The sequence below is a fragment of the Anomaloglossus baeobatrachus genome, chromosome 10, assembly GCF_048569485.1.
Source record: "Anomaloglossus baeobatrachus isolate aAnoBae1 chromosome 10, aAnoBae1.hap1, whole genome shotgun sequence".
Lineage (NCBI taxonomy): Eukaryota > Metazoa > Chordata > Amphibia > Anura > Aromobatidae > Anomaloglossus > Anomaloglossus baeobatrachus.
In genome coordinates this window covers 110,233,945-110,248,933 of record NC_134362.1, presented here as the reverse complement: position 1 = coordinate 110,248,933, position 14,989 = coordinate 110,233,945, and the positions used below count along the sequence as shown (strand labels likewise).

The following is a 14,989-nucleotide window of genomic DNA, read 5'->3' as shown; positions in this document are numbered from 1 at the left end:
TCGCCCTCCTATGCAGAGCAGGCTCACTCAGTAGAGAAAAGGTGAAAGGTTGTTTTTTATGAATGTGAGGGTTGGGACAGAACAGAGTATGAATATTGATACCTTACAATTTGAAGTACTGTGGATGCTGAATATTGTTGGCTCCACTTGTACCTGGGCCCTTGGGTGAGTTGTACTAGGTCTGTTGTCTACGACATGATTGAGCCCTGGCGTCTACACTGATGTACCTGGTGCTGACACCAGATCTGCTGGTTGTTAAACCCAAGTTTCTTCTTGCATGACAAGCCTTTTGCTGTACACAATTTCTGAAAAATGGCCCCTAATATGAGGTTATGTTGTATTGTAACCCGTTCTTCTATGTTTTCCAGGAGGCAGCATGTGCTTATATATTACTGATCACCGCTACATACTGGATATCTGAGGCCATTCCTCTGGGTGCAGCAGCGCTGGTTCCTGCTTTTATGTTTCCACTCTTTGGCATAATGAAATCAAGTGAGGTTAGTAATTCCTTATAAAACGTGTGTCTTGGATGCAAACTTGACCTGATTCATATATATTTGTGCTGCGCAGAAAATGCCCAACTATACCCATTCTTGAAACAGGTTGTCCGGGATACGTTTTGAGTTTAAGTGACTATGTGACTGCAAACGTACGAATCCTCCCATCGCACATATTCTGTGTTGCAAAGATTCGCCAATTCCTGAGCTGGGAACGGGAGTCACGTGATCGCAATTGTGCACTATGCATGTTCCCGGCCAGAACCTGACTAGTGGACGTGGCCTTGCTCCATACAGTCGCCAACTAATGGTACATGCCCAGCTCATACATTTGTATGGAGCGAGGCCACGTCCACTAGTCCGGCCCAGAAACCAGTGCATCCTTGCAGCACGCAGTGTGTGCGCTAGGAGGATTTATAGGTTTGCAGTTATAGAGTGACTGCAAACTTATCACTTTACCCCGGACAACACATGTAATCTCTTATTGGTGTGGACAATTTCCATTTTTCCACTTTTGTTTGTCCTCCTTTTATTAACATTGCCATATGAGAAATAAACAGAAATATATTCAGCTCACCTGTTAAGTCATTTGGATGGAAATGAGTCTTCAGTAATCCACGCTCGGAAGAGGCAGGAGCCACCACACAGCAGTGAAAATGTAACAGGATAAAGATTCCAGCGAAGGATCACGAAGTGTAAGATAAAAATTTACCTTTTATTAGAAATATAATTAAAAAACAAAAAGTACTGAAGTAATCCTTGCAATACGTTAAATGCAGTCCATTGTGTAAAAATCAGATAACAATATGTTTTGGCTTAAAAAGCCTTCACCACGATCTATAATAAAAGGTGAATTTTTAGCTTACATTTTAACGTGATCCTTTGCTGGAATCTTTCTCCTGTTACATTGCCATATGAGGGCATGATTTTTAGATAAGGTCCTGAATAGTCAGAAAAACACTCCAAGTGCAGTTCAAATGGTGAAAATGCGCAATTCCACCTTTACCTTGTGTTTTCATTTTTATGGTGTTCATTGTGTAATAGGTATAACCAGGCAACATGGCAATTATTGTTAACATGATATCGGCACTGCAACTCAGCAGCTCTAATTTAGTAAATGGCACTAGCCCCTGAGGTTATAGATTGGCTGCAGCGCTGAGGTGACAGTGCTGCAGACCATAATTGGCACTAGGAGCAGTGACAGAGACTCAGTGCTATACCAGTGGGACGATGCTGTTGCATAAAGGACAGTTCAGTACATAGACATAGCGAACATACATTTACATACACAATCTCCTACACATATATATCCATTCAACTCCTTCAGTACTTTATTAAACATCATATATACACGTATGTATTAGAGAAATAGAAATACTGCGATGAAAAACCTTTTAAAGGAAAAAAAACCTGCAGCTATGGGAGCTAGCTCTGGTTGCTGCAGTTAGAGCCAGGCGTTGGTGGATTACACAGTTGACGCCTGCACTGCGCTGCTCACTTTATCACACTGATGGTAAGATACATGGTATAAACTCCTAAACTAGAGACTGTGTTAAAAGATAACTTTCAATATATAAAGGATGCACTAATCCAATTAAAAACACATATTGCAGCTATATAATAACTTCCAAGGTAAATGTGTCTGTGCTAATAAGGAAATGTCTCTGGGTTAATACTGTATATTGGTAAGTTACTTAACAGCACATAGGGTAAATCTTAGGAATAATAGGAGATATTAGTACTTCACTAGTGATTTACCTTATTTTTCGGATTATAAGATGCACTTTTCCTCCTAAAAATTTGGGAGGAAAATGAGGGGTGCGTCTTAAAATCCGACTGTAGCTTACCGGGAGGTGGATAATGGGCGCTGTGCTGGCTGCGTTTGAGCAGGGCGGTGTGGTGCGGGGCTGTGCTGGCTGCGGAGCTGTGTGGAGCAAGGTGGCTGAGATGCTCTGTCAGTGGTGTGATCTTCATATAATGCTGCCAGGAGTTGGCGCGTGCGCAGATGGAGCTCTCGGATTGTCATTGAGCCGAAAGCTCAATCTGCGCAGTTGCCGATTCCGGACGGCATTTTTTGAAGATCGCACCACCGTCAGAGTATCTCACCCTTCACTGCCCTGCTCCACACAGCGGCCGGCATCGCCTCTGCCTCCAGTGACACCCACTCCACCACTGCTGTCGCCCCCCTCAGGTAAGGATGCTCTCACACATCCGGCTTTTCGCCGGTTTGACGGATGCGGCACATGCCAGTACAGTGTATATGTCGCTGGCGGCGGGGCGCTGCGCTCGCTAACGCTCGGGTCCGGCACTGCAGGTGCTGCTGGTGGCTCGAGCGGTGGGCCATATCCAGGGACTCGAGCGGCACTCCTCGCCCGTGAGTGAATGGGGGTTGGGGTTGGTTGGTTTGGGGATTTAGTCCATGACGCCACCCACGGGTTGTGGTGAAGATGGGCACCACCGCTGCTGGTAACGGGGATCCCGGGAGCGATGGTAAGGAGCAGCTGGGTTGTTGTTTTCCCCCTCCGTGGGTAGGGGTCGGTGGTCCCGGGGCCCGGTGGTGAGACGGGGAGGCAGGGTAGGTGAGGTGCAGGGTTGCAGGGACAGCGTGCCGCGGTGCCGGATGGCACTGGTGTACTCACTCAGCAATGAATGCACAAAGTCTCCGGTAAACCAAACGGCTGGATGGACGGGTCCCGCAGCTGGCTGCAGTGTCTCTCTCCCTGGACAGGTGATGGCGGCTGTCTTTCCCTGCACCTTTGTGTAGTGTTTGACTACGGTGGATCGCCAACGGTAGTCCGCTCCCCGGTGTATGGATGCTGGAGGAGCCCGTTTGCCCGCAGGCGCTGGTCCTTGGGTCTCTAGCCTTAGGCGGTAGCTGTATACCCTCACGGTGCGGACGGTTGCCTTCTAACGGGTCTTTGGTTGTTAGAAAACGCCTGGGGTTCCTGTCACACTCGGATTTGACTGTTGACGGCGACTCCAAGCCTAGTCGGGGTCCGATGGCCCTGCCTGTGTGTGCTGGCTTCACTTCGCTCCCCGGTCGGTACCGGCGGGCCACTGCCCGACCCTGGTCCTACGGTTCCGCGTTGCTCCACCACTCCTGCAGACGGCCACCACCGTCTGCCAACCTTGTTGTTAGTACCTGGGCCACAAACCCAGACACTCGCCACTTTACTCCTCTCACTTCAACCTCCACAACTGATCTGTCTCTTTTCCCGCCTCCAGGACTGTGAACTCCTCGGTAGGCGGGGCCAACCGCTTGACTCCGCCCCACCTGGTGTGGACATCAGACCCTGGAGGGAGGCAACAAGGGTTTTGTGTTTGGCTAATGTAACTGTCTAGTGGGGGTGGGTGTGTGTGTGTGTGTGTTACCTGTGACGACCTGGCTAGTCCAGGGCGCCACATATACTGTACAGTGGCAGCGCAACAAGTGCCGATCACATGCTGTCATGTGACCGGAGCATGTGACCCGGAAGTTGCGGCGCTGCCACTGTACTGTATCATACTGTACTGGCGTGCGCTGCATCCGTCAAACCGGTGAAAAGCCGGATGTGTGAGAGCGCCCTAAGACACCACCGGAGTATAAGATTGACCCCATTTTTCTTTTTTATCTCTATATTTGGTGTGGTAGTTATAATTTGGTGCATCTTATAAAATGAAAAATACGGTAAGTAATTTTCTTTATCGCTTCATTGGGGGACACAGAGACCATGGGTTGTATGCTGCTGCCACTAGGAGGCGACACTAAGCAAAAAAAGGTAAACTCCTCCTATGCAGTATACACCCACCAACTGGCAATCATTCCTCAGTTTAAGCTTAGTGTCCATAGGAGGTGGACACACTAGGGGCTGCTCTCAGCCCCCCAGGTTTGTATTTTTAATATTTCCCTTTTTCTTTTACAGACACAGCTCGTCAGGCGACAGGGTGTAATCGCTCACCCTGCTCTCCACCCTAGAGACCGGTCGCACAGAAGTGGGGTCCGTCCGCCACTTCCGTTGTCCTCAGTGTCTGTCTGGCAGGACCCTACCCCCCTAACACTCTCAAGACTGTTTGGGGGGCATCTGCACAGAGGGACAGGCGGATGGTCCTTGCCCCACTCCCCCTGCATGCTCTCCTTCCACAGCCGGCCTGATCAGGGAGGGGAGACGAAAAATCATACAGGACGACCGATACCCGTCTCCCTATAGCTTTTCCAGGATCAAGGAGGGACTATCAGCCATCGGGACAGGTACCCTCCCGTTCCCCGGGCCATGGGGGGGCTCCGTTTTTAAAAAAAAACAGGATCCATAAGATTAACCCCCCCTTACCCCGGGTCAGCTCCCCTCCATGCAGGCTGTGCGCTCGTCCTCCCTCCACAGTCCCGGCCCTGTCCTCGGCGCTGTACACCGATTCCTCCTGCGGCCTCACCTCTAAATTAGCCCCTGGCTTCTCTCTGGCCTAGCTCCCATCCGGCCCACGCCCCCTCCCGGCCAGCCTATCGCGCGAGTCCTTGCTCCCCAGCAGGCCCGCCCGCTCCAGCAGCCAGTCTCAGCAGGCCTCTCTGCGCGCCCTTTCCAGCCAATCACGGGCGCTCTCTCTCCCAGCCGTCCCTCAGCCAATCCCTGCAGGTTTACTTCTGCTGCACGCCGGTTTTGCGCGCTCTTTTCCGGCTCCTCCCCCGGTCCGGATGCTCTCAGCAGCACCATCACAGCCCTGCGTTTTCTCTGTGCGGTGGCAGCGTTCCACGTGCAGCCACCGGCCTCATACCCCTGCAGCTCCACGGAGCCCCCACCTCTGCTCCCTCAGCCTGCAGTCTGACACACCAGCGGGACACAGCGCCAGCAGACACAGGACGCCAGAACCTGGGTAAGCCCTGCCACTGGGAGGCAGCTCATTCCCCAGTACCCCATCCACCTGGCATCCTCCGGTCTGTTCTCTCCTCCTCGCTCTCTCTCCCTTCTGTCCCATGTCCAGCACAAGAGCGTCCCGCTGTCAGCCACAGGCCATAGTCCTACACTTCGCCTGCACCTCTTGTTTAAAGAAGTTTCCCTCAGGGCAGTCCTCCCCCATCTGCCAAGCCTGCACCACCCCCAGCATGACTACTACGGAGCCCCCCACCGCCCGTAACGAGGACTCGGCCCCCACACCTGAGTGGGCTGCAGCTCTCTCACAGTCCGTGGACAACCTAACTAAGGTATCTCAAACCTTGGTTTCAGCCATAGAGCGTCTGCCCGTCTCCACCTCTGGAGCCCCCCCGGGGGCCCAGAGCGAGTCTGAGCCCGCAGCGCTACTAGCCCGGCAGGGCAGGACGCACAAGAGGTCTAGGAAGCGGTCCTTCTCGGGATCGTCCTCCAGCTCTCCTAACCCCTCCACGGCCTTCAGAGCGGTATGCTCTACATCTCCTACTTAATCTGCGGCAGCTCCGGATTCGGATCAGGTCCCTGACTCTGACTCCGATCTGGACTCTGAACATATCTCCAAGCTGACCAGTATGATGGACAGTCTGGTCATTGCCGTCAACCAGACCCTAGAGGTGAAGGATGTAGATCCGACCCCTAACAGTCAGTCGGTCCCTTTCAAAAGGGCCAAGAAACCGCCAAGGAGCTTTGGCAACCATAGGGAATTTGAGGACATTTTCTCTAGACAGTGGGAACATCCCGACAAGCATTTCCAGAAGCGCAAGCGGGCACAGGTCCTTTACCCCTTTGCACCGGAACTTCTTCAGAAGTGGTCAGCGTCTCCTTCAGTGGATCCTCCAATCTCCCGACTTTCATCTAGTACCACCTTACCGCTCTCTGATGGCGCCTCCCTTAAAGACCCCTCTGACGGGACCATAGAATCCCTTGCTAAGTCGGCCTTTGAAGCCTCCGGTTCTGCCATCACTCCAGCCTTTGCATCCACCTAGGTCTCCAAGGCTGTCTCCGCCTAGGCAAAGCTACTCCGGCGCGGTATCCTGGCTGAAGCTCCCGGTCCTGAGCTGGCAGATCTGGCAGATCAGATCGCCCATGCCGGAAAGTATCTAGTTACTGCGTCCCTCGACTCGGCTGCTTCAGCAGCCCTGGCAGCCGGCAACATTGCCGCAATCCGCAGAGCCTTGTGGCTTAAGGCGTGAAACGTGGATTCAGCATCCAAAAAGTCTCTCACCAGTCTCCCCTTTTTCGGGGCCAGACTCTTCGGAGAAAAGCTGGACAAGATCATTTCTGAGGCAACAGGGGGTAAAAGTACCTTCCTTCCCCAAAGAAGGGTTCCCCGAGCCCCTCCCAAACGACGGGTTTTTCCCTTTCGTCAATTTACTGCCAACAGCAACACCCGTCGGGAGCGGTCGCCAGCACGTCAAGAGAGACGGAAGCCCTCCTTTAAGGCAACACCCCACTGGCGTTCCCGTGGCCAGCAGTCTAAGACCTCCAGCTCCAGATCCAACAGATTGTCCTCCGCATGACTGGGCTCCCATTCCCGGATTCTCATCCAGGGTCGGCGGTCGCCTCCGGCTGTTCAGAAGAGTGTGGCTTTCCGTGATAGACGACACCTGGGTCCGAGACGTCGTCTGTCACGGCTACAAGATAGAGTTTTCTTCTCTCCCACATTCACGCTTCGTCAAGTTAAAACCCCCCCAAGGATCCCTCCCTCACCAAGGGTTTCTTCGCGGCCATCCAGTCCATGCGAGATTCTGGGGTCATCACCCCCGTCCCCCCTCAAGACCGATTTCAGGGTTTTTATTCAAACCTTTTTGTTGTTCCAAAGAAGAATGGCACCGTTCGCCCCATTCTGGACCTGAAGCGGCACAACAAGCGTGTCCGCCTCCGTCACTTCCGCATGGAGTCTCTGCGCTCAGTGATTGCAGTGGTCCATGGAACCAGGGGAGTTCCTTTGTTCGGTGGACATCCAGGACGCCTATCTTCACATCCCGATCTTCCCAGCTCATCAGAGATTCTTACGTTTCGTGGTTCAGGATCAACACTTTCAATTCACAGCTCTCCCATTCGGGCTCTCAACGGCCCCCAGAGTCTTCACCAAGGTGATGGCAACAGTCATGGATATTCTTCTGATCCGGGGAATTCTAGCCATCCCGTACCTGGACGAAATTTTAATCAAAGCTCCTACGGCATCGGAGTGCCGCGAAAGCCTCAGCATCACCCTGGATACTCTGGCCCGTCTCGGCTGGTTGATCAACAGACCAAAGTCATCTCTGATCCCGGCACAACGCATCTCATTCCTTGGCATGATCTTCGACACCGCACAGGCGAAGGTTCTCCTGCCCGAGGACAAGCTCTCGGCTATTCTCAGGGGAATTTAGAAGCTCCAACACGCCCCCCGTTGCTCTCTTTGGTATTGCATGAGCATTTTCGGGAAGATGGTGGCGTCACTGGAAGTGGTGCCCTACAGTCAATTCCATACACATCCTCTTCAGGGTTTCCTTCTATCTAGATGGGACAAGTCCCTTCACTCCCTGGATCGCCCAGTCGCGCTCCCTCCACGAGTCAGAGAGTCACTGGAATGGTGGAAACGCTCTCCCCTCATCCTCCAAGGGAGATCGTTTCTTCCCCCTCGATGGAAGGTCATCACGACAGATGCCAGTCTACTAGGCTGGGGAGCCACATTCCAAGACCTTACAGTCCAGGGTCGCTGGACCGAGCCGGAAACGAACCTTCCCATAAACATTCTGGAGCTCAGGTCAGTTCGCTTGGCTCTCCTACACTGGGAGACCCTGCTCCTAGGACACCCAATTCGGGTACAGTCCGACAATGCGACAACTGTGGCCTACATAAACCACCAGGGCGGAACACGCAGCCGAGCGGCAATGAAGGAGGTGTCTCAGATCCTCGACTGGGCCAAACAGAACATTCCAGCGATCTCAGCGGTCCACATTCCGGGAGTGGACAATTGGGCCGCCGACTTCCTCAGCCGAGAAGGCCACGACGCGGGAGAGTGGTCCCTCAATCCCAGCATCTTCCAGCAGATCTGTTTCAGGTGGGGGACCCCCGATGTGGATCTCCTCGCCTCCAGGTGGAACCACAAGGTGCCCCAGTTCGTGTCCAGAGCAAGAGATCCACTGGCGCTCGCAACGGACGCCCTAGCGATCCCCTGGTCGCAGTTCTCTCTGCCGTACCTCTTTCCTCTGCTCCCGCTCATCCCCAAATTAGTCAAGAAGATCAAATCAGAAGGAGTCCCGGTGATTCTCGTGGCCCCGGATTGGCCCCGTCGTCCATGGTATGCAGAACTCGTGCACCTTCTCGCCGACGTCCCGTGGAGACTACCAGACGTCCCGGACCTTCTCACTCAGGGACCATTCCTCCACCAGAATTCACAGTCGCTCAATTTAACGGCATGGCTGTTGAAGCCGCAGTACTAACTTCCTCGGGATTCTCAGAAAGCGTTGTCCAAACAATGATTAGAGCACGGAAACCTTCCTCCTCCCGCATCTACCACCGTACGTGGAAGGCCTACTTCCGCTGGTGTGAAGCTAACCAGGTCGCAGCCATGACCTTCTCCTTACCAGTTCTGCTGTCTTTCCTGCAGTCTGGTCTGGATGCGGGGTTGGCACTCAGCTCTCTTAAGGGGCAGGTGTCTGCTCTTTCCATTCTCTTCCAGAAGAGGATTGCTTCTCGCTCACAGGTTCGCACATTCATCCAAGGGGCCGCTCATTCTGTTCCCCCCGTCCAGCCTCCAGTGGAGCCTTGGGACTTCAACTTAGTTCTGTCCGTTCTTCAGCATCCCCCCTTCGAACCTATTCAGGAGGTGTCTCTAATATTCCTTTCTTGGAAGGTCGCCTTCTTAGTTGCCATCACATCAATCCGGCGGGTATCTGAACTAGCGGCGCTTTCCTGCCGCTCCCCCTATCTCGTCTTCCACCAGGATAAGGTAGTCCTTCGGCCGGTACTGTCCTTTCTTCCCAAGGTGGTCTCCTCTTTCCATCTTAACGAAGACCTTGTTCTTCTCTCCTTTTGCCCGAACCCGTCTCACCCTCTTGAAATTCTTCTCCACAAGCTGCACTTGGTCAGAGCCCTCCGCCTGTACATTTCCAGGACGTCTCATTTCAGACGGTCGGATTCTCTATTTGTGCTTCCATCCGGTTCGCGCAGAGGCCTCCCCGCTTCCAAGTCCTCCATTGCGCGATGGATCCGTTCTGCCGTACTACAAGCCTACCGGGTAAAGGGCAGAGCGCGCCCACTCAGGATTACGGCTCATTCCACCAGGGCGGTGGGAGCCTCTTGGGCGGTCCGTCACCACGCTCCAGCATTGCAGCTTTGCAAGGCTGCAACCTGGTCTTCGCTCCACACTTTCACGACGTTCTACAGGGTTCACACTTTCGCATCCTGTGATGCGAGCCTCGGTAGACGCATTCTGCAGGCTGCAGTGGACCGAGGTCAGCCATGAGAGTAACAATAGACCCACCCATGGGACTGCTTTAGGATGTCCCATGGTCTGTGTCCCCCCAATGAAGCGATAAAGAAAAGTAGATTTTGGGTACTCACCGTAAAATCTCTTTCTTGGAGCCTTCATTGGGGGACACAGCACCCACCCTTGTGTTGGATACATGTTACTGTTGAATGTTGATTTTAATGTTCACTTCTGTAAGATTGTTCGTTCTTTCTTGTTGTCTCCTATTGCTTTCTCACTAACTGAGGAATGATTGCCAGTTGGTAGGTGTATACTGCATAGGAGGAGTTTACCTTTTTTGCTTAATGTCGCCTCCTAGTGGCAGCAGCATACAACCCATGGTCTCTGTGTCCCTCAATGAAGGCTCCAAGAAAGATTTTACGGTGAATACCCAAAATCTACTTTTCCTCCCCAACATGTTTCACCACACTGGTGTCATCAGGGGAACGAAGCTCAAATTAATCAATAGAACAAGCTGACCTGATAAAGATTTGGTTGTGAAATCATCATAATATATCTCAATCAAATTCCTTCACATATGTCAACCGGTCGGATCCTTTTTAGGGATAATATCACCTTACCAATAGGGAAAGGAATCAAAGAACGTCATCAAAGAAGCTCTTTTGGATATGCTAAACTATATTGTTGTCCCATGAAAAGATGTTATAAAATATTTACAAAAATGTGAGGGTTGTACTCACTTTTCGTGATATAGGGGTACTTCTCACATAGCGAGATCGCTAGCGTGCTGAGTCACAGGTTTTGTGACGTACCAGTGACCTCATCAGCGATCTCTCTGTGTGTGACACTAAGCAGCGACCTGGCCCCTGCTGTGAAATCGCTGATTGTTACACACTGTTCTGGTTCATTTTTTGCTTGTTGGTTTCCCGCTGTGCAGCACACATTGGCGTGTTTAACGGCGGGAGACCAACAAGCACCGTCTCTGTGAGCAGCGTACGCTGGTAACCAGGGTAAATATCGAGTAAGCAAAGTGCTTTGCTTTTTTACCCGATATCTACTCTGGTTACCCAGCATACACCGCTTAGCGCTGGCTCCCTGTATACGTAGCCAGGGTAAATATCGGGTAACTAAGCAAAGAGCTTTGCTTAGTAACTCGATGTGTACCCTGGCTACGTGTGCAGGGATCACTAAGATTATCTTGTTTTCGCCAAATAAATTGAGAGCGTGGGTGTGGGAAAAATTACTAAGCATAGGTAGAACCCCATACACACAAAAACATTTTTTCAAGAGATAAAGATTGTTGCAGAAAAATATATTTTATTGTGGCATATCCATAAACCAACATTTCAGCATAAAGCTTTTTTCAAGGTTTATCTGTGTAAAATAAAATATTTCCATAAATGCATGATCATAAAGATATCTATCTCATACAAATAATATTACAAACATAATAAGTACAAAGAAAGAAGAAAAACAAAGACATGCCAATATGATACATAATTATGATAAATTTCTATTAAACAAGAAAACGACAGTTAGAATCACAAGTGGAATACCTAAGGATATGGTCACAAAGCTCAGGTGAATAATCAAAGCAGAAAATCCTTGTTGTAATCTGTCGTACTGGACTAGGGAAAATCCCTTGTATATGACTGCAGAAAGAAACAAATATTTAGTATATACAGTGCCTACAAGTAGTATTCAATCCCCTGCAGATTTAGCAGGTTTACACATTCGGAATTAACTTGGCATTGTGACATTTGGACTGTAGATCAGCCTGGAAGTGCGAAATGCACTGCAGCAAAAAAGAATGTTGTGTTTTTTTTTGTTTTTTTTTTAAATTGTGGAAAGTTTATTCAGAGGGTCATTTATTATTCAACCCCTCAAACCGCAAGAATTCTGTTTGGTTCCCCTAAAGTATTAAGAAGTATTTCAGGCACAAAGAGCAATGAGCTTCACATGTTTGGATTAATTATCTCTTTTTCCAGCCTTTTCTGACTAATTAAGACCCTCCCCAAATTTGTGAACAGCACTCATACTTGGTCAACATGGGAAAAACAAAGGAGCATTCCAAGGCCATCAGAGACAAGATCGTGGAGGGTCACAAGGCTGGCAAGGGGTACAAAACCCTTTCCAAGGAGTTGGGCCTACCTGTCTCCACTGTTGGGAGCATCATCCGGAAGTGGAAGGCTTATGGAACTACTGTTAGCCTTCCACGGCCTGGACAGCCTCTGAAAGTTTCCACCCGTGCCGAGGCCAGGCTTGTCCAAAGAGTCAAGGCTAACCCAAGGACAACAAGGAAGGAGCTCCGGGAAGATCTCATGGCAGTGGGGACATTGGTTTCAGTCAATACCATAAGTAACGTACTCCACCGCAATGGTCTCCGTTCCAGACGAGCCCGTAAGGTACCTTTACTTTCAAAGCGTCATGTCAAGGCTCGTCTACAGTTTGCTCATGATCACTTGGAGGACTCTGAGACAGACTGGTTCAAGGTTCTCTGGTCTGATGAGACCAAGATCGAGATCTTTGGTGCCAACCACACACGTGACGTTTGGAGACTGGATGGCACTGCATACGACCCCAAGAATACCATCCCTACAGTCAAGCATGGTGGTGGCAACATCATGCTGTGGGGGCTGTTTCTCAGCCAAGGTGCCTGGCCATCTGGTCCGCATCCATGGGAAGATGGATAGCACGGCCTACCTGGAGATTTTGGCCAAGAACCTCCGCTCCTCCATCAAGGATCTTAAGATGGGTCGTCATTTCATCTTCCAACAAGACAATGACCCAAAGCACACAGCCAAGAAAACCAAGGCCTGGTTCAAGAGGGAAAAAATCAAGGTGTTGCAGTGGCCTAGTCAGTCTCCTGACCTTAACCCAATTGAAAACTTGTGGAAGGAGCTCAAGATTAAAGTCCACATGAGACACCCAAAGAACCTAGATAACTTGGAGAAGAACTGCATGGAGGAGTGGGCCAAGATAACTCCAGAGACCTGTGCCGGCCTGATCAGGTCTTATAAAAGACGATTATTAGCTGTAATTGCAAACAAGGGTTATTCCACAAAATATTAAACCTAGGGGTTGAATAATAATTGACCCACACTTTTATGTTGAAAATTTATTAAAATTTAACTGAGCTACATAACTTGTTGGTTTGTAAGATTTATGCATCTGTTAATAAATCCTGTTCTTGTTTGAAGTTTGCAGGCTCTAACTGATTTGCATCTTATCAAACCTGCTAAATCTGCAGGGGGTTGAATACTACTTGTAGGCACTGTACATATGTTAATCCTTTTAGTCGGCCAACATCAGATATGCCATTAATCATGAACCAACTAAAGTATCTTGACCAGTGGTCACTATAAGGTCCATAAAGGTCCAGTCACACTAAGCAACTTACCAGCGATCCCAACAACGATAGGGATCGCTGGTAAGTTGCTAGGAGGTTGCTGGTGAGCTGTCACACTGCGACGCTCCAGCGATCCCACCAGCAACCTGACCTGGCAGGGATCGCTGGAGCGTGGCTACACGAGTTGCTGGTGAGCTCACCAGCAACCAGTGACCAGCCCCCAGTCTCCTAGTTACAGCACACATCAGGTTAATTAACCCGATGTGTGCTGCAGCTAAATGTGCACAGAGCAGGGAGCAGCGCACACTGAGCGCTGGCTCCTTGCTCTCCTAGTTACAGCACACATCGGGTTAATTGCCTGATGTGTGCTGCAGCTAAATGTGCACAGAGCAGGGAGCAGCGCACACTGCTTAGTGCTGGCTCCTTGCTCTCCTAGTTACAGCACACATCGGGTTAATTGCCTGATGTGTGCTGCAGCTAAATGTGCACAGAGCAGGGAGCAGCGCACACTGCTTAGTGCTGGCTCCTTGCTCTCCTAGTTACAGCACACATCGGGTTAATTACCTGATGTGTGCTGCAGCTACATGTGCACAGAGCAGGAGCCGGCACTGACAGTGAGAGCGGAGGAGGCTGGTATCAAAGGTAAATATCGGGTAACCAAGGACAGGGCTTCTTGGTTACCCGATGTTTACATTAGTTACCAGCCTCAGCAGAAGCTGGCTCCCTGCTCACTGCACATTAGTTGTTGCTGTCTCGCTGTCACACACAGCGATCTGTGCTTCACAGCAGGACAGCAACAACTAAAAAATGGCCCAGGACATTCAGCAACAACCAACGACCTCACAGCAGGGGCCAGGTTGTTGCTGGATGTCACACACAGCAACATCGCTAGCAACGTCACAAAAGTTGTTCGTTACCAGCGATGTTGCTAGCGATGTTGCTTAGTGTGACGGGGCCTTAAGGATACAGCCATTAAAGCGGTAACTATCAAACAAACAAACTACATACTCTTTGTCCATACCTGTAATGAATCATGCGGACCATGTCGCGCGCCGGAATGTTGTAATCCCGTCTAAGACGGAAGGCTTTTTAAACCCGGCGCTGCTACCACGTCATTGCTCTACCACGCATGCGTGAGTAGCGTCGGAAATCCCGAAAACAGCCGAAGGCTGAAGGATTAAAGAACGAAGTAGTGCAAGCAAAGTTACATCATTACTCCATCACGCATGCGCACATGATTCTGGAAAATCCCGAAAAGAGCCAAAGGCCAGAGGACTGAAGGACACAATAACGCATGCGTGTACCATCTATATGGGGTGCGTACGTCACAGGAGGGTATGTAAAAACGCAAAATATATGATATTGTAGCCAATATGTAAACTAATACTGAAGGATTTTAACACTAAGTAAATAGTAAAAAAAAAAATTTCTTACCGGATCATGGGTCCTACAATATAGAGATATAGAAAAATAAAAAAATATTCAAGTCAGTAACATGTCACAAAAGATTGAGTAAAATATACCATAAGTGACCACTATATCTGGAAAAACTGAAGTCATACTACATCCCAAATAAATTAAATAAACATATGCAAATATGAAAAATAAGAAAAATTTACAAAGGGAGAAAGCTCAATAATGGAAAGACATATATGTATACATATATACATGATGTAGATGTACACCCGCATATGTATGTACACACACATCTAATTGCATAAGAAATTATATAGTTGCCCATCATGTGGTGATCCGTCACGTGATCAGAGGAATTTAAATTGATTATACTTATATTCACAAACCTCTATAACCAAACCCCGTCACT

The 14,989-nt window shown here is 49.9% G+C and overlaps 1 protein-coding gene across 1 annotated transcript in view; it reads left to right on the top strand.

Moving 5' to 3' along the window:
* Positions 1-14,989, top strand: part of LOC142254504 (solute carrier family 13 member 1-like) — a 244,630-nt gene that overhangs the window by 43,356 nt on the left and 186,285 nt on the right. Inside the window, exon 2 of the mRNA XM_075325593.1 lies at positions 369-497. Within this exon, the coding sequence (XP_075181708.1) occupies positions 369-497 (129 nt within the window). The remainder of the gene's footprint in view (positions 1-368; positions 498-14,989) is intronic.